Source organism: Lycium ferocissimum, unplaced genomic scaffold, assembly GCF_029784015.1.
Source record: "Lycium ferocissimum isolate CSIRO_LF1 unplaced genomic scaffold, AGI_CSIRO_Lferr_CH_V1 ctg10259, whole genome shotgun sequence".
Lineage (NCBI taxonomy): Eukaryota > Viridiplantae > Streptophyta > Magnoliopsida > Solanales > Solanaceae > Lycium > Lycium ferocissimum.
This window is the reverse complement of record NW_026713232.1, coordinates 7,783-26,700: the sequence shown is the minus strand read 5'-3', so window position 1 is coordinate 26,700 and position 18,918 is coordinate 7,783. Positions and strand designations below refer to the sequence as shown.

The window sequence follows — 18,918 nt, the reverse complement described above, 5'->3', positions numbered from 1 at the left end:
GTTCCTTGTCTTCCAACACTCGGCTAGACTTATAAGTTCATCCAAATGAATACTTTGCTTATTCCAACATCCACTCCATGTTGTTAAGGACGCTCCAATTGGTAGAGAAGCTCGGAGAAAATAATTTTCTTCTCCAATTTCCCATGGCCAAGGTTCGGCCATGCCTTGGCTGCCGAACACACCTTTTTTTTTTTTTTCTTTCTTTTCTTTCTCTCTATTCTTTTTAATTCAAATGATGACCAACCACATGTATATATATATATAGCTTCCATAAGCATATGAGGGCGCATGCCTCTCTCTTTCTCTAGAAATTTCTCTTTTTTCTTGAATTTTCTCAAAATTCTACAAAGAAGACAAAGTGTCTTCTTCAACAAGCTTTGGTCCATGAAATTTTCATAATTTACAATTAGCCCCTATTTAATAAAAATGTGGCACACCATTCGGCCAACATGGTAATCTTCAAGAATTTTCAAGACTTTTGTGAAATTACCATTCTACCCCGGCCTTTGTAAATATTTCCATGAACTCTTTTGCGAATTTTCCTTTTTCGCCCTCAACCTTTCTCAATATTCCATATCAACAATATTCCTAAATAATACTAATAACCCACTTGCGCATTAAAATAGTTTTGAAAAACGATCTTACCTTCCACATTCCACGACTTCTTCGAAATGTCCGAGCGCGCGAAATACGGGCTATAACATCCTCCCCTTTTAGGACATTCGTCCTCGAATGTTCAATTGACCTTATGGCGTCATAATACTACGGGAGGGTTCCGTTTATAGCTGTCCCTTCCTTCATGCCCGTTTCTTATCCTTTACCTCGTTTTCCTTATATTCGAACTCCTTGACCTTTTCATGAGTCCTTGTTCGATATCAGGGGTTTTCTAATTTACTGAACCAACGCATTACCCTTGTCTTACTGTTCATCACCACACCTTAACGGAAACCATGTTTAGGTACGCAATCTTTACTTAACGATCCAATGCGGCTGTAGGCTATTCCTTTATCCTCAGGTCTATCTCTTAGTATACTCATTGTTATTTCGCTTCTACTTTTCTCCCAAGTATTCTTGCGACACACCAACATATTTTTTGTACTCTGATTCCAAACTAATATATGTCCTTTTCTGGTACTTGAGAGTGTCGCGATTCCTTTTTAGGTCTAATATAATATGGTCTCCCCCCCTTTTGGGGCTCCTTATATGCTAACCGCCTTCGAGTACCTTCTTTCTCTTGCTATTTCTTCATGTGGGTCCTAAAGCTCGTGAACTATTCCTTTCTAACACATAGATCTCGCCCTTTCCTAGGTCATCCTCTCAGAGCAGTTCTTCCATGCCTGAGGCAACCATACTAGTATGGCCATACATTTATTCCTTCATATATCTTTCAAGGCCAAAGTCTTATTACATCGTCGCTAAGCTTAATCACTCGTTTTCTTACTTCACATTCCCCTATCTTAGTCACTATTCCTTCCGCTCTGCTTATCAAAATCGGTCTTCAAACCTCGTACACTCCTTTCCTGTTTCCTTTTATCACTTTCTATTCCTTTTCACATGTCTACTTTGAGTCCTTACCCAAACAATCTCGCGCTTTGTCGATAGCTTCTCTCGAGGTTTCCCTCACTAAGCTTTCTTACTTTTCACTTTTCCCGACCTGTTGATCTCTTGCCTTCCATGAACTCACTCTCTTTCCTTTGCAACTATCTCCACACTAGACTCTCAAGTATTAAGCTTGTGGTAGAACAATAGCAACTTACCTTGTAGCACCTGTACCCTTTATTATTTATTGTCACTCGAACTTCGGTATCCTTTTACTGATTAGCGCCTTCCTTACCGTAGCGCCGGTTCTTTGGGACTCCCTTGTCCACCGATATAATCATATGGAATATCTACACACTCATATGTATATATATATATATATATGTGCATTATTCACTAACCCACAAAATACTTTCAAACATTGTTCAAGCCTATCCAACTTTCCCGAGCTATGGTACACTTTTTGTCTCTTCACCATTCTAGCCTACCTTGTCTTACGTGACCCCGTATGGTTCCCAACCATTAAGTATACTTTAATTTCCCCTTAGGTCACTTTTAACTTCTCATTTGTCTCTTGTATCTCAATTTGTAGAACTTTTGGTTTATTTCCCAGGGGGTCACCCATCCTGAAATTGCTCCCACCTGAGCACGCTTAACCCCGGAACTTTGGTGGAATTCGGTGCCTTAACTGATATATTCGCGTCCACTCTCTCATATGACCTTTATAACATGATCTAAAATCAGCCGAAGCCTTACAGCTTCCGAAACATTTTCGTAATACGTCCTTTCTTTTACATTTACCGTTTTACCCTTTTCTCTTCTCAATATTCACTTTCCGCCTGGTGTATATCTATTTTCCTATCTGGCTCCCAGCTTCACGTAACAGAACAAATATATCCATCCAGTCTTACCTCTTTTGACTTCCATATCATCCCTCGCCTTTTATTTTTTTTCCACCGATAATGGGCGCCTGCGAAAATCAACGATTAGCATAAGGAATCTTATTTCCTATGACTTGGCTCTATCGCACGATCTAATGACGAAAGAAGGTCAACCATTCCTAGATGCCCCATGACCTCCGTTTATAAATGTGGCCGGCTTCACACCCGCCGGACTCTCTGGGACACGACTTTGCAGACATCCCTTAGACCGACCTGCTCTATTACCACTTTGTCACACCCCGACTTTACTAGGGTGTGATGGGCACCCGACCCCACGTTTGGATCCGAGCGAACCCGCTGACTCTCGTTACATATCAAATCTTCCAAAAATTCTTACGTCAACAAGTAATAGAAAACGTAGATAAGCCTCCAGATTTTTTTTGAAACATAAAACAACAGGGCGCGTTGGCTGATGAAGCCGCTGTCCGAACTGACATACTACACTCATGACTCTGTCTGCAAAGTCTCTAACTTCAATCCAGAGATCCTAGCATATAAGCTCTGACTCGGCAGCACTCCAAGAACAAGTGGGGCCTGCCAACTCCGCTGGAACGTCTTCTATCCTGGCTTCTGTCCATCTGGGTGTACCTGCGCGGCATGAACGCAGCCCCCGAAGAAGAGGGGTCAGTACGAGCATTGTACTGAGTATGTAAGGCATGGAAAGTAACATAGTAAGAGATACTGACTATGAGTAGCAATATATGGTAAAATCGTACTCGTGAGTAATAACAGAGTAGAACTGTAGAACATGTCATGTGCGGTAAAAATAGTCTGTACATCTGAGTGCCTCTTAAGGCGGAGTAATGCATGCTTACTGTTACTTTTATTTACATACATAACCTGTCTGAATCACATAGCATCATTAGCCGCGTCCGGACAACATGAACCGATATGGGATTTGCACAGACAATGCGGGATTTGCCCAAACCAAATGCGGGATTTGCCTAAGGCAAGCCTTGCACTTACCCCCCCATTCTGGGACTCGCGTTCTTACCGAGGTTTGCCCCACCATTGGGTTTGCCCCACCATTGGGTTTGCCCTTGTGGCTCGATACATATATCATGTTATATGCGTAAGAGAGCTCGAAGAAAAGCTATAATCTCTATCGGAGTGACGTAAGGTCGGTAACCTCCGATTACATTATGGAGCAATCAGGATCGTCATGTCTCACCTACGCCGCGCCTTACTAGCTACGTTTATTCGTCCGAACTTGTTAGTCTACATTCAATAAAATCAGCACTTTGTTCCTTGTCTTCCACCACTCGGCTAGACTTATAAGTTCATCCAAATGAATACTTTACTTATTCCAACATCCACTCCATGTTGTTAAGGACGCTCCAATTGGTAGAGAAGCTCGGAGAAAATAATTTTTCTTCTCCAATTTCCCATGGCCAAGGTTCGGCCATGCCTTGGCCGAACACACCTTTTTTTTTTTTTCTTTCTTTTCTTTCTCTCCATTCTTTTTTAATTCAGATGATGACCAACCACATGTATATATATAGCTTCCATAAGCATATGAGGGGCACATGCCCCCCACTCTTTCTCTAGAAATTTCTTCTTTTTTCTTGAATTTTCTCAAAATTCTACAAAGAAGACAAAGTGTCTTCTTCAACAATCTTTGGTCCATGAAATTTTCATAATTTACAATTAGCCCCTATTTAATAAAAATGTGGCACACCATTCGGCCAACATGGTAATCTTCAAGAATTTTCAAGACTTTTGTGAAATTACCATTCTACCCCTAGCCTTTGTAAATATTTCCATGAACTCTTTTGCGAATTTTCCTTTTTCGCCCTCAACCTTTCTCAATATTCCATATCAACAATATTCCTAAATAATACTAATAACCCACTTGCGCATTAAAATAATTTTGAAAAACGATCTTACCTTCCACATTCCACGACTTCTTCGAAATGTCCGAGCGCACGAAATACGGGCTATAACACTAAATCAATGAAAGATAGAGATCCCCGAAATCTCGGGCTTGACAACTGCTAACTGTGCCATGTAGAGTGAAATCAGCAATGGATCGGATTTCTCGCATTATCACCAACTAGAAACACACTCTTCGGGAATTCTTTGGGTCTAAGTGTATGAGTCCGAAATGTTCCTGTCCGGTTAGTCAAGCTCTATTATCCACTGCTTCTCGCTTTCTGTTCGGGCAATTGGTTGTTGGGTCGGGATCGCAGACTCTGGTTTTTACCATATACAATACCCTTGGTGTATTAATTTCATTAGCCAACCTTACCAATTTTCCAAATGAGTCTACGACTCTAAGTGACACTATTCACAATTTATGTGCATTTTTTGAGGACAAATATGTGCAATTTGTGGACCTAGTACTCTATAGATATTTATAGGAAAAACTAACTTTTTGTTGTAGGTTGTGGAGTATCCAATTAGTGACCAAATTAAAGTTCCGAGATAACTGAAGAAATTAGTGGAGGCGAAGGATTAAATAGATTAGATTGGCTCTAAATTTAGTTGTATTATTGATTTGCATGTAACAACTTTTTATTTTTATTTTTTATAATGTATGTTTCTTGTAAAGAAATTTTAGGGAGAGTTATGGAATGATACATAAAAGACATGTTTTTCCTTCAAATACTCGTTAGGCCTACCTCTGGCACAAAAAGGTACCTCGCATAATAGAGCATGATTTTTATGCAATAACATGTTTATATTTAATAATTACTTTATGTGATACGTGTTTTATTTACAACTTTTATTTCCACGTACTAACTCTTTCACCCGTTTTCTTTTCCTCCATTATTTCCAAAATAAAAATGCTTACTAACATTGAGTATTGAACTGACTACGAATCTGTGACAACGGACCTCCTACTCTCACTTTACTTTTCTTAGTTTATCCAACTCTTCTTGAATGAGCTTAATCTTTCTCAATAAGATACTTTCAGTTCGCTCTATCTTACTTCCGTCCTATAGTCGTACTAGTAGGCTTTTCATCAAGCACCTACCTTTCCCACCACTTTCAAAACCAAAAATTTCCTTTCAACTTTTGCTAGTATTGACATTCTTCAATGCTCATGACATCATACCCCGATGATAGCTAATCGTAAACTACATAGAATTTCCATCACTTCAACGAGTGCGGTCTTCTATTATTTCATTCCTCCATTCCTTATTTAGATGTGCTACAATCCCTATTGGGTCAATACAATTCAAATTTCATCTTAGAAACGCTATAGGATATACTCTCTAATTCTCACTTTTCAGTCAAAGCAAACCTTAGGTCAACCATACTCGTTATCCCTCCAATTAATTACCTTAGGTCTACGATACTCGTTATCCCTCCAATTAATTATCTTTCAAATTTCGTGAATCTATCTGTAAAATTTCAAAAAAACTCGCATAATGCTTCTCAAACCAACGCCAGCCTTAAAGTAGTTATCCATCCATATCGTGGCATTTTACTCGCGTATATTTGGCCTATACTTTTTCAACCTTTTTAACAACACATCAATAGTTTTCTACACTATTCAAATTCAGTCACTTCACTCTTCTACCCTACTGATATGTACATTGTGGTCTCCAAAAGCTATTAGTTCATCACAAAATGATCATATTCTCGTCTTTGTTCCATTTCAATCAACTTCGTATATATTCAGAACTGCGTCTGGCTTGATTCCTCTCGGATACGTAGGCAACCCACATAGGTTCGGCCCAATTGTTAAAAAATCCCAATATCTTTGTTCTTTCCAAGCATTCACTGTATCGAACTAAGCTTTGATTTGATTCTTGATACGTAGACAACCCTATGAAAAGTTTGGTCTTTCCTTTGTTCAAATCCAAATGTCCCCAAGATCGAAAACTAGGGCAAAAATTTGAATCAATTTAAAGAAAAAGCTTTCTCGAGCATTCGAAATTTCTAATATTTCGCTATTCAAAACCAACTGCCATCAGAATAAGAAACTGGGGCAAATTTTCTTTTGATACAGCCAAATTGTCTTTTCATTTTCTTCGAAGTCTTCAGTCTTCCCATTATTTCAAAACCAAGCGCCTTCAGAAATAAAAAAACTGGAGTAACCTTCCTCGATATTTCAAAACCAAGCGCCTTCAGAAATATTTCATTTTTCTCAACTGTTACATCCAGATTAGCTTTATTTTATTAATCTAAGTCCGGTTGGTTAACCGTTTTAATGCGGATCTTAAAGGGTGCTTAATACCTCCTTTAGATTAATCGAACCCTTACCTAGAATCTTAGGATTAGTAGACTTTAAACATAGTTAGTATTAAGTAATTGATAGGTGTCCTAATTCACCTCTAAATTAATTAGGTGGCGACTCCTTAAGTTAGTTAATTAATTTAGGAATCCCCAATATGTTGTACCTTAATTTAACCCAGCTAAAATAGGGTATATCAGGTATCAGAGCTTTAGGTTCATTGATCTCATCATACAAAGACATGTCTAATAGGGTCCTGCGGGTCAGTATGGAGACGTCTGTACTTATCTTCGGGGGGGGGGGGGGGGCTATGGAACACTAGGAAACTTCAAGTTCTTTCATGCTACTTGATTCCAATTAGTATCTGAATGATTCAAATTGTTTTCTTACTTTTCTTTCTATTCTCTTATAGATGGTGAGGACTCGTGCAGCAGTAGCAGCTAACGAGGTACCCGCGCCAGCCGCTTGGGCCGCAGCTCGTAGAGGAGGTCAGGCTGCTAGGACAGCAGTTCATGGAGCAGGCCAAGCCAGAGGCCATGGCCCTGGTAGAGGCAGGGGAGTAGCAGCACCAACAAAGTGCACGACTCTTTTGGTTGGTCAACAACACGCTGAGTCCCCTGAGCCTCATGAAATACCAGATGAAGCAGTAGAGTTTGCAGCAGCACCAGCTCCGCCAGATATAATTGCTACCATAGTGCTTTCTGATGTTATGGTTCGAGTGCTGAATGTGTTAAATGGTTTAGCAGAGGTAGGTGTGTTACCTGCAGCAGCAGGTAATCTGGGTGCGAGAGCAAATGGTCTGACTCAGGCTCCGGTTCAGGCGCTAGGGGCACAGCATGCCGCAGCGATGGCTCCACGCTTGGGTAAGGCCCCAGGACCTGAGTTATTTCCTAGGCCAGTGGGAGGACCGGTGATGACAGGTGATGAGCACGATTTGCTTTGGAGGTTCACTAAGATGAAGCCTCCAGAGTTCTATGGTACTGAGGCAGAGGATGCCTATAAGTTCATTATTGATTTCCACTAGAGGCTCTATAAGGTGGGGGCAGTTGAGAGGTATGAGGTAGAGTTTGTGAATTTTTAGCTCATGGGAGATGCTAAGTTATAGTGGAGGGCGTTTGTAGAGTGTAGGTCAGTGGATTTACCTCCGTTGACTTAGACTCAGTTCTACCAGATTTTTCTTAAGAAGTATGTTCCTCGTACTTTGAGGGACAAGAGGCGTAATGAGTTCAGTATTATTGAGCAGGGTAACTTTTCTGTCGCTTCTTACGAGTTTCGATTTCACTCTTTGTCCTGTTATGCTCTCCAACTTTTGCCTACTGAGGAGGAGAAGGCTAGGTGTTTCATGAAGGGGTTGAATATAGCCCTTCAGTTGCTTGCTCTTCAGTTGGTCACAAGAGGTTGTTCTTTTCACGATGTTCCGAATCACGTGAAGACTGTTGAGGTTGTCCGTCAGGACAGCTATAATAAATATGCTAAGAACAAGGCCCGAAAGTATGGTAATTTCAGTGGTACGTTTTCTAAGGGACAGGGATCCCAGAGTTAATCGGGTCGTCAGGTTCAGCAGAGTATGCCATCTTCGGTTGGAGGCTCATCTGGAGTTGTTCAGTACTCTATCAGCCAGGCAGGGGGCACTCAGTCTCGAGTTCCAGATCAGGGAAGTTTTTCAGCTTCTTCGTTGTCAGTTCAGAGGCCTACTCTTGATCGTGCCTCCTTTGAGTGTGGCGAGCAGGGGCACATCAAGAGGTTTTGTCCAAGACTCAGACAAGATAGCCAGAGTGGTCAGTTTTAGGCTTCCAGGCCCCCAATTTCTCCGGCTAGAAGAGGGGATCTTCTAGTGGAAACAGCGCTCAACCTGGGTGGGGTTGTCACACGACAGGTAGAGGTTACACTCAGCCTAACAGAGGCGGTTATCAGTCCGGCAGAGGTGGATATCAGTCTGGTAGGGGTGGTTATCAGACAGTTCAGGGGGACCGTGAAGGTTCTCCGGCAAGCGGTGGGCTTGCCCATTGCTATGCTATTCCAGGCAGGACAGAGGCCGAGGGCTCAGATGCAGTTATCACAGGAACTGTCTCAGTCTGTCACCGGTAGGATTCTGTACTATTTGATCCGGGCTCCACATTTTCATATGTGTCTACTTACCTTTCTAGGCATTTTGATACGATTTGTGACTTGCTTAATACTCTTATTCATGTGTCTACTCCGGTTGAAGATTCTTTGGTTGTATATAAAGTGTTTCGATCGTGCACCATTACAATTATGAGTTATAGTACCTGCGTAGACTCAATGATTTTATACATGGTAGATTTCGATGTTATTATGGGCATGAATTGGTTAGCTCCCTATCATGCGATTATAGACTGTCATGCTAAAACCGTCACCTTAACTGTGCCCGGGGTGCCTAGACTTGAGTGTAAAAGAAACCTTAATCCCTCCCCAAAGAAAATTATCTCTTATGTTCGTGCTAAGAAACTAGTTGCTAGGGGGTGTTTAGCTTATTCTGCGCATATTTGTGATACTAACGCTGAGATTCCACCACTTGAGTCAGTTCCTGTAATTTGTGAGTTCGCAGAGGTGTTTCCTGCGGACTTACCCGGTATGCCACCAGACCGTGATATTAATTTCTGCATTGACTTAGAGCCGGGGACTTGCCCTATTTCTATCCCTCCATATCGTATGGCTCCAGCAGAGTTGAGAGAATTGAAAGAACAGCTTCAGGACCTTCTCAGTAAGGGTTTTATTCATCCGAGTGTCTCTATGTGGGGTGCTCCTGTGCTTTTTATGAAAAAGAACGATGGGACTATGTGGATGTGCATTTATTACCGTCAGTTAAATAAAGTCACCATTCGAAATAAATATCATATTCCTCACATTGATGATCTGTTTGACCAGCTTCACGGAGCATATGTGCTCTCTAAAATTGACTTGAGATCGGGCTACCATAAGTTAGGGATTCGGGCTGAGGATATCCTTAAGACAGCCTTTCGGACTAGATACGGGCATTATGAGTTTCTTGTTATGTCCTTCGGTCTCATTAATGCCCCTGCTGCTTTTATGGATTTGATAAACCGAATTTTTAAGCCATTCTTAGATTCTTTTGTTATTGTATTCATTGATGATACATTGATTTATTCGAAGAGCAAGGAAGATCATGAAAAAGATCTTAGAGTTGTCCTTGGGTTGCTGAGGGCTAGGGAGTTGTATGCTAAATTCTCTAAGTGTGAATTTTGGCTTGATTCGATGTCCTTCTTAGGGCATGTGGTTTCAAAGGAGGGGATTATGGTTGATCCTAAAAAGATTTAGGCCATCAGAGATTGGGCTAGGCCCACATTAGTGACAAAGATCCGCAGCTTCGTGGGTTTGGCTAGTTACTACCGTCGGTTGCGTGAAGGGGTTTGCTTCCATTGCTTCACACAACCCGTTTGACACAGAAAGAGGTACCTTTTCAGTTGTCCGATGAGTGTGGAGAAAGCTTTCAAAAGCTCAAGACTTTGTGACAACAACACCGATTCTTGCTTTGCCCATGGAAGGTAAAGATTTTGTGGTTTATTGTGATACTTCCCGTTCGGGGTTGGGTCTTTGTGTTGATGCAGGATAAGACAATTATTGCCTATGCTTCCAGGAATTTGAAGATTCATGAAAAAAATTATCCTACTCATGACTTAGAGTTGGCAGCAGCGGTGTTTGCATTTAAGATTTGGAGGCACTATCTTTATGGTGTACATTGTGAGATATTCACTGATCATCATAGCCTGCGACACGTACTTAGTCAGCGGGATTTAAATTCTAGGCAGCAGAGGTGGTTGGAGTTGTTAAAGGATTATGATATTACTATTTAATATCATCTTGGCAAGGAAAAGTAGTGGCAGATGCCTTGAGCAGGAAGTCAGTTAGTATGGGCAGTTTGGCTCGTTTGATCACTTCAGTGTGTCCGTTGGCCATAGAGGTTCAGAATTTGGCTAACAGTTTGGTGAGACTTGATTTATCTAGTTCTGGTAGACTGTTGGCTTTTATTGAGGTGAGGTCATCTCTTCTACGCTAGATTAAGGCAAAACAATGGGATAATCCAAGTTTTTGCAAGATTCGAGACAAGGTAATGAGTGGTGAGGCCAAGGAAGCCGTGATTGATAAAGAGGGCGTATTGAGAATTAAGGGGCGCGTGTGTGTTCCTCGAGTTGATAACTTGATTCAAACGATTTTAGTGGAGTCCCATAGTTCTAGATATTTTATTCATCCTGGTGCTACCAAGATGTACTGTGATCTGAGGCAGCATTACTGGTGGGCTAGGATGAAGCGTGATATAGCCAATTATGTTTCCAAGTATTTAAATTATCAGCAGGTTAAGTACGAGCACCAAAGACCCCGTGGTACTCTTCAGAGGAGTCCCACAGTTCTAGATATTTTATTCATCCTGGTGCTACCAAGATGTACCGTGATCTGAGGCAACATTACTGGTGGGCTAGGATGAAGCGTGATATAGCTGATTATGTTTCCAAGTGTTTAAATTGTCAGCAGGTTAAGTACGAGCACCAAAGACCCGATGGTACTCTTCAGAGGATGGTCATTCATGAATGGAAGTGGGAGACGATAGCCATGGATTTTGTGGTGGATCTTCCAAAGACCTTGGGCAAGTTTGATTCGATCTGGGTCATTGTTGATTAGTTGATTAAGTCTGTATATTTTTTTTCGGTCCAGCTTACTTATAATGCAGAGAAGTTAGCCAAGATCTACATTCGTGAGATTGTTATACCGCAGGGGTTTCCGATGTCCATAATCTCTGATAGGGATCCTCACTTTACATTGTATTCTAGGAACACCTTGCAGTCTGAATTGGGTACTCGATTGGATCTTAGCACAGCTTTCCACTCTCAAACAGATGGTCAGTTCGAGCGGACGATTCAAGTCCTTAAGGACATGCTTCGAGCATGTGTGATTGATTTCGGTGGTCATTGGGAACAGTTTCTACCCTTGGCGGAGTTCTCTTATAATAATAGCTACCACTCGAGCATCAATATGGCTCCATTTGAGGCACTTTATGGGAGGAAGTGTAGATCACCTATTAGATAGTTTGATGCATTTGAGGTAAGACCTTGGGGTACTGATTTGTTGAGAGAGTCTCTAGATAAAGTCAAGGTGATTCAAGAAAAGCTCTTAGCAGCTCAGAGTAGGCAGAAAGAGTATGCGGATCGAAAAGTCCAGGATCTTGAGTTTATGATTGGGGAACAAGTGTTGTTGAAAGTCTCACCCATGAAGGGTGTGATGAGATTTGGGAAGAAAGGTAAGCTTAGTCCTAGATTTATTGGCCCGTTTGAGATTCTCAATCGTGTGGGGGAGGTAGCGTATGAGTTAGCTTTACCCCCAAGTTTGTCCGGTGTTCATCCGGTGTTTCATGTCTCTATGTTGAAAAAGTATCATGGTGATGGGTCCTATATCATTCGTTGGGATTCGGTTTTGTTAGATGAGAATTTTTCCTATAAGGAAGAGCCTATTGCTATATTAGATAGGGAGGTGCGTAAGTTGAGGTCGAAAAAAATCGCGTCAGTTAAGGTCCAGTGGAAGAATAGTCCTGTTGAGGAAGCCACTTGGGAGACCGAATCTGATATGCGTAATAAGGATCCCCATATTTTGCTGAGTCAAGTACCTTTCCCTTTGTTTCCTTCCCTTTTATCTGTTTGGGGACGAACGGTTGTTCAATTGGTATCTGATGAAACGACCCGCTTAGTTGTTACGCGTGCTTTGACCATTCTATCCCTGCTAGTTCTTTCCTGAGGCTAGAAATGAGCGGACCTAAATAATTTGGTTGTGTTGTATGTTGTGTTTTGTGACTTGTAAGTGACTCTATGATATGTTTTAGACTTGGTTTGTTGTTGGCTGGTGTTCATAAGGCCTCGGAATTTTGAGAGACTAAGTATAAAAATGTTGGAATTTCCGAGCTCACTGGTTCATAACGCCTCATTTCAGAAAATATTCTTCGTTGTAGTGAGATCATTATAGCGAAGGTCTGGTTCGCTGCAACAAAGGGTGGAAAAATCCCAGGGTTCGTTGCGGCGAAGGACCCGTTCGCTGCAACGGGTTCGTTGCAGCGAGAATTGGGTCGCTGCAATGAATATCACTTAAGTCTAATGACGAGTTTAAGTAGTTATTTCGCGCCCACACTTCTCATAATCCCCAAAATAGTTCCCAAGAGCATAGAGGCGAATTTCTAAGGCTAGGACACTTTTCTCCATCAAAGGTAAGCCTTAATCACTAACTCTCTTTGCTTAATGTTTATATTAGATTCTTGTTTCAATCAAAAGACCCTTAGCGAGAATTGAAGGGTAGAACACGAACACCAAGAAAATCCTAGAATACTAATGGGTTACTGTTTATTGTTGTTTAATGTTATTTAATCATGAGAACTTTGGCTAGAATCAGATTTGTAAGGTTGAATTGATTTTAGAACCCATAAACGGAGTTAATATGATTGTTGAGACTAGAATTAGGATGAATATGTTCCTAAGAAAAGTGAACCATTGATTAAGGATAGACATGGAGGGGTTGTCTTCCCCAAATTGTTATGATTGAGTTAATGCTCATTTACTTACTTAGCATTATGATTTCTAGACTTTAAACATTCTAAAAGACTATTGCGAAGTGATTCCATTGCTCAAACCTGCTTTGAGTTGGGTTATGGTTTACTTGAGTTAGACTTTGATTAGTTGATTGTATATGTCGTAGAATTTATGAGAGAAAGCATGTCTAGGTCTTCGGACATGGAGTTTGGGTGATCGTTGTTAGTTGTATGATTAAATTATGTGAAGTGATTCTCCATTGTTGAGGTTGATAAACTTGAATTGTATTCTTGATACCGTTGAAAGGGAGGTGTTCATATATATCTTTCAGAGACGAATTGAGATAGCTACATATTATATTATCATTGAGCTGATTATTTGTGAGTCTTATTGTGACTTGTGATATTTGATTATACTTTATTGGTGTTGACTTGATACGTATTCTTGAATTATTCTTGTGATGTGATTAGGAGGCAATTATTGATGATGATTGGGACGGGACATATACATCTCTTAAGGCACATTTGACAAGGGGTGACGATATAGCCTAGTTAAGAGCTCGTGGTCCGAGGTCCGTTCCAAAATAAGTGGTACATGGACACCATGTGTCCCATGCAGGACATGGCTATTTGGGGAAAACATTACCATTTAGCATATGTGTACAGACACGGGAGATTTTATCATTTATTGCATTTCATTGTGCTTGTCTAGTGGTGTTCTTTGCTGATGATTGGTGACTGATTTCTGAGTTAGGACTATTCGAGGATGCTTGTTATGGTTTCATGTTTGTTGTGCTTGTCTGCCTATTCCATTTATTTTATATCTGTATGCATGATACTAATCTTAGTCGGCCTATGATACCTACCAGTAGGTGTTGTTGTACTAACCTACACTTTCTGCACTTTTTTTGTAAGTGCAGATTTTGAGCCAGAGACGTCTTCCAGACCTTGCATCTAGTTGAGGTTATTCGTTACTAAGATCAGAGGGTGAGCTCCTATCCTTTCCATGCCGCCTGAAGGTCTTTTCTAATTTCATATGTCTATTTTCATCCCAGACATTATGTTTATTTTAGACAATTATTTCTTCTCTTTAGACATTGTTGATTACAGTCCTTGTATGATGACTTTCAGATTTTGGGGATGTAACAGCTAGATTTCCGCACGTGTTATTTATTTATATTATTGTTAGATTATTTTATCATTTATTCGTGAGTAATGATCTATAATTGATTTAAGTAATTGGAATTGGATTGATAATGGGTTAAGGGATTGGTTCGCCCACTATAGGACTAGTGTGGGTGCCACTCATGTCTGTTTGGGACATTACAATAACGACCTAACGGGTCGTTACCCTTGTCTTCTGTATATGCATAAGATTTGGATTTAAGTTATTTATAAAGAAAAATTTTAAGAAGATTGATGTTCGGCCAAAAATGCATATATTTACTCATTGTTGCCTCACATTCTAATACTTTTAATTGTGTTTTGAGTATTAATTATATTACTTTATGCTTAATATTATATTTTTACTATGTAGAAATAAAGCGGTGCAAAGATGAAAAGATTTGGAGCAAAATTGAATAAAACGCGGAAGAAGGAAAGAAAAGAAAAGAGAGGGAGACGAGAATAAGTGGCTAATGATTGGGGCCATCATTGCTAATGATTTTGGCATTTATTGAGACCTAAGTGTCTACAATTACAAAGAAGGAAAAAAAGAGAAGGTTAGCAGATGTACGTACTGGCGGAGCATTAGGCTTCAGTTGGTTCAAATTCGACGCAACTAAGAATGACGCATCACACAAAGCTGATTTTCGTATCTTTAACGGTTGCCAATTCATTTTTGGACTCTTTTATTTTATTTGGGCTTTTTCCTACACCTATAAATATTCCATAAGTCATAACTTTTGCACAACTTTGGATAACTTGAAACCCTTAGTTCAGAACTTTGGACCTAGAGAGAGCTTGGAGCCGCTGTGGAGACCGTAGTTACAGTTTTTTATCTTCTCTTCTCTGTAATACTTATTTTTACATTTTTATTCGGATGATTTGTTATTTTTTTTCCATGTCTATGTGGAGCTAAACTCTTTAGTTCTAGGGTTTTGGCGCAAACATGAAAGTTGACGTTTGATTATCATTTATATCTATTGATTTTCCATCTTTGGGTTAGTTATTTATTCTTGGTCTTAATTGTTTGATTATTTGACGAAATAGTTGAGCACTATTTGTGGCGAGTGAATTGAACTAGGGATAGGGAATTAGCATGCGTAATAAGAATAAATAGAGCTTGTTTGATATAATTGTTTCGCTAATGAGGATAGTAATATACCCTTTAGCCTTGCTTAGTTAAATACGGAGAAGTAAATACGCTCTTGTTACCTCTGGCGACCATAGGTATATAGGCATTATAGTAGCATCTACAGGCTTGTGACCAACTCGAAAGATACTCATAAAGTTAAAATTAACCCGTCGACTAGTAACTTGGAAAATTTATAGGTAGAACGGTTTGAGGACTCAACTGGATTGTTAGTGGTCATAGCCCTATATCTGTTTCTTCTTCGATAAAAATCTGTTCTTTCTAGGTTGAAGTTCATTATTTGCTTTCTTTTATTTTTGGTTAGTTTATTAATATAAATTTGGATTTATTTCTTGTTTAGATAATTAGTATTAGTTTAATTTAGTTGACGGTTAATCATAAGTCCCTGTGGGTACGATATCTGGACTTTAAATCCTATATTACTTACACGACCATGTATAGTTGCGTGTGCGTTTGGGAGTAACAAGTTTTTGGCGCCGTTGCCGGGGACTTAGAAATTAATTGTTTATCTAGATTACACTTTTCTTTTTGTCTATTCAAGTTTTTTTTTTTCATTTTTTTATTCTTAATATAATATTTTTGTTATCTTTCTTGACATGGCATCTTGGAATAAAAATTGGTCGAATATTGGTTGTTCTTATATTGGTGAAACTTGTCTGATGTGTGGAGGACCCCACCTGTGGAAACACTGTCATAATTTTTCTTGGAATGGGTTGTGTGCACCTCCCCAATCCTTTGAGTGGAATGTTTATAGTATATGTGGTGGTCGAGACGGCCACTGGAATGGTTGTCCTAACTCTTATTCCCCATCCCCGAGCCCCTATTATGATTCTCTTATTTTTTGTGATGTTAACAGGAGTAATGAAGTGGAGGATGCAAAAACACTTGTTCGGGTTAGAGATATGATGAAATAAATTATGGAGCACAACACGTTAATAAATGAGCAGGCCGCAAAACTAGGGAAGGCCATAGAGAGGATTCATGCCAAACTCACAGAGATGCAGGCCGAGGCTGAAACTTGTAATGATCTGCAAGTTACAGGCTTAGCCAATGCCCAAGGCGAACCTCAAATAGAAGAAAAGAGCGAGTTCCTGCAAGAAGATAGCTTTGAAGAAGCAGATATAGTGAGCCAATCTTGGCTAACATAACAAGCTCAACAAATGAAATTTTCATGGCTTTCTCCATGCTGGTCTTACAAACATGGCGACACAACTGATAGAAGGCAAAACTGAGCTCAGACAAGAGAGACCAATTTGGCTCAGATATCTATATCCTGCAGGCTCAATTGAATAAATAGGTTGAGGCGTCTCATGCCCAACTACCTATTATTTTGGATAGTGGCCAGGATGTGGAGCATATAGAGGAATTCCAACCATTCAATCAGATCCTTAATAATGATTCCAATGTTGAGGATGTGTACATTAGTAAGGATGTCAAATATAATACAGTTTTGGAGTTAGAGCGTGTCGGTCCTCATTCTAAACATTTTTCTACATTATGTTTGGTTGGCGACATGGAAATTGAGCCTTCCAAGCCTTTGGAGAAGTGTATGGATGAGGAACCAGACCCTTATATCTTAAAATTTGCCACACCGAAGAGGCAAAACAACATTCCTCACTTAAGAGCCAAGAAGTTCAAAATGCGACACCTATTGCTTGGTTCCTTCATTTTCATACCACCGCCCCATGAGCGGAGTAGAAATTTTGATGCAAAATTAGGGGTGTAATTTATATCCTCAAAGTGGAAGGAAAAGTTGGTAGCGTCGTGCCACGACGTTAAATCAAGCACTTGTTGGGAGGCAACCCAGCTTGTATTTTATTTTTATTTTTATTTATTTTATTTTTATAGTGTCACGCTTTGTTTTGTTTTTATTTTGCAGATTAGGCAAAGTCTAAGTACCCGAAGTTGATGGCTAAGGAGCATGTGTTGGAATTAAGTGTGGGGTCGTCCCGACCCTTGATGTTGAGGATTATGCTGCTAGCTAGGCCCTAGAAGGTCTCATGGAGCATTTCTCACCCTTGTTTTAATTTTTCTCTACTATACATGCATCGAGGACAATGCATATTTTTAAGTGTGGGGTGCGTACTTCAAATTTTTGAGGTCAAGGATGATTATGCCATAGGATTTTTTTTTTTTATTTCTTATCCTTATATATTTATATATAAAAAACTTTAAAAAAAAAAACCAAGAAAAATTCAAAAAGATATTTTGTTCTTTCTTTTATTTTTCTTTTATAGCCTTTTTTTCCCCTTTATTAGAGGCATAGATCATCCACCCCTTGAGTTTTCTTATGGATTCGGTTCTTTCTCGAGGGGGACCTTTGAACCGGGTAATTTTTAATTTTTTAGGATTAATTTTTTTTAGGAGTAGTAAAAGGGGGAGAAGAAAGACCTTTTAACTTATTTGATACTAGCATATCTAGGCCTGAGTTGAGTAATACTTTCCTGTGAGTGCTTGAGTAACGAAAAGATAGCAGACTTTCTGACACCTACACTCATGGTTGTGACTCTGTATATAGCTTATTCTTATTTTGTAGTTCGTCATGATCCTATATGTCCTAGAGTAGAATTGATCCATCTTGATTGAGACTTGTGCCATGTGTGGTGAGGATTTCTTGCATATATTCCGTGTTTTGCATCTTAGTCTAGAACTTGCCCTGCATGTTATTGAAGCAAAATAAAAAGTGTTGCTCTTTTAGAAGATGATAATAGGCTTTCTTTGATATGTCTTTTGAACTTTAGCCTTTTCAGAAATTGTACCACTAGTTAGCCCTTTGAGCCTGTAGCCTTTCGTTTGTTAGCCGTATATTGCCTTGATCATTTAGTTTGAATCCCTTGTTATTTGCACCCTGCTTTCTTGAGCACTGTAGCTTAGACTGTGTTATAAGTGATAAATCTGAAAGAAAAGGGATGGTCAAGTGAAAAATGGTGACCATTGATAAGCTGCAAAGTGATGAAAAGGCAGAAAGAATGTGACATTAAAAAAAATGAGGAAAAAAAATTGCTTGAGAAAAAATAAATTGAATCGTTCTTGATATGATGAGAAATACTTGTGAAATAATTGATGAGGAGACGGCTGAAAAATAAAGGGTGATGAAGTCTAAAGTTGCAAGTGCTTAGAGAAGTGAAAGTCACTATTATATAGTTTTCCTGCCCGTCCCCTAGCCAACATTACAACCCGTTAAAGTCCTATTTGATTTTATTTGAGCACGCCTAATTAGTAGAGATTTACATAAGGGGAAAGCCTATGGTTCTTTGTGCATACATGTGAATTTCTTTGTGAGTGCGAGAGTTGTGCTTTGATGCTAAGTCCTTAAATTACATTTGATTCTTTGTTTAAGTGAGTGGACTAATTTTTTTTCTTCTGAGGGCACTTGTTTCATGATATATAGGTG

At 39.7% G+C, this 18,918-nt stretch overlaps 1 protein-coding gene across 1 annotated transcript; it reads left to right on the top strand.

Moving 5' to 3' along the window:
* Positions 1-8,230: 8,230 nt before the first annotated feature.
* LOC132041461 (uncharacterized) lies at positions 8,231-8,751 on the top strand. The gene is made up of 2 exons (XM_059432174.1): positions 8,231-8,441; positions 8,540-8,751. Exons 1-2 carry the CDS (start codon positions 8,231-8,233, stop codon positions 8,749-8,751), a joined length of 423 nt encoding a protein of 140 aa, XP_059288157.1.
* Positions 8,752-18,918: the final 10,167 nt, after the last annotated feature.

Excerpts from the sequence above, each read along its gene's own strand:
- LOC132041461 (XM_059432174.1), top strand. The coding sequence starts at position 8,231 with ATGCCATCTTCGGTTGGAGGCTCATCTGGAGTTGTTCAGTACTCTATC. Across the intron at positions 8,442-8,539 it reads CAGACAAGATAGCCAGAGTG|GTAGAGGTTACACTCAGCCT; the intron begins GTCAGTTTTAGG and ends GTCACACGACAG.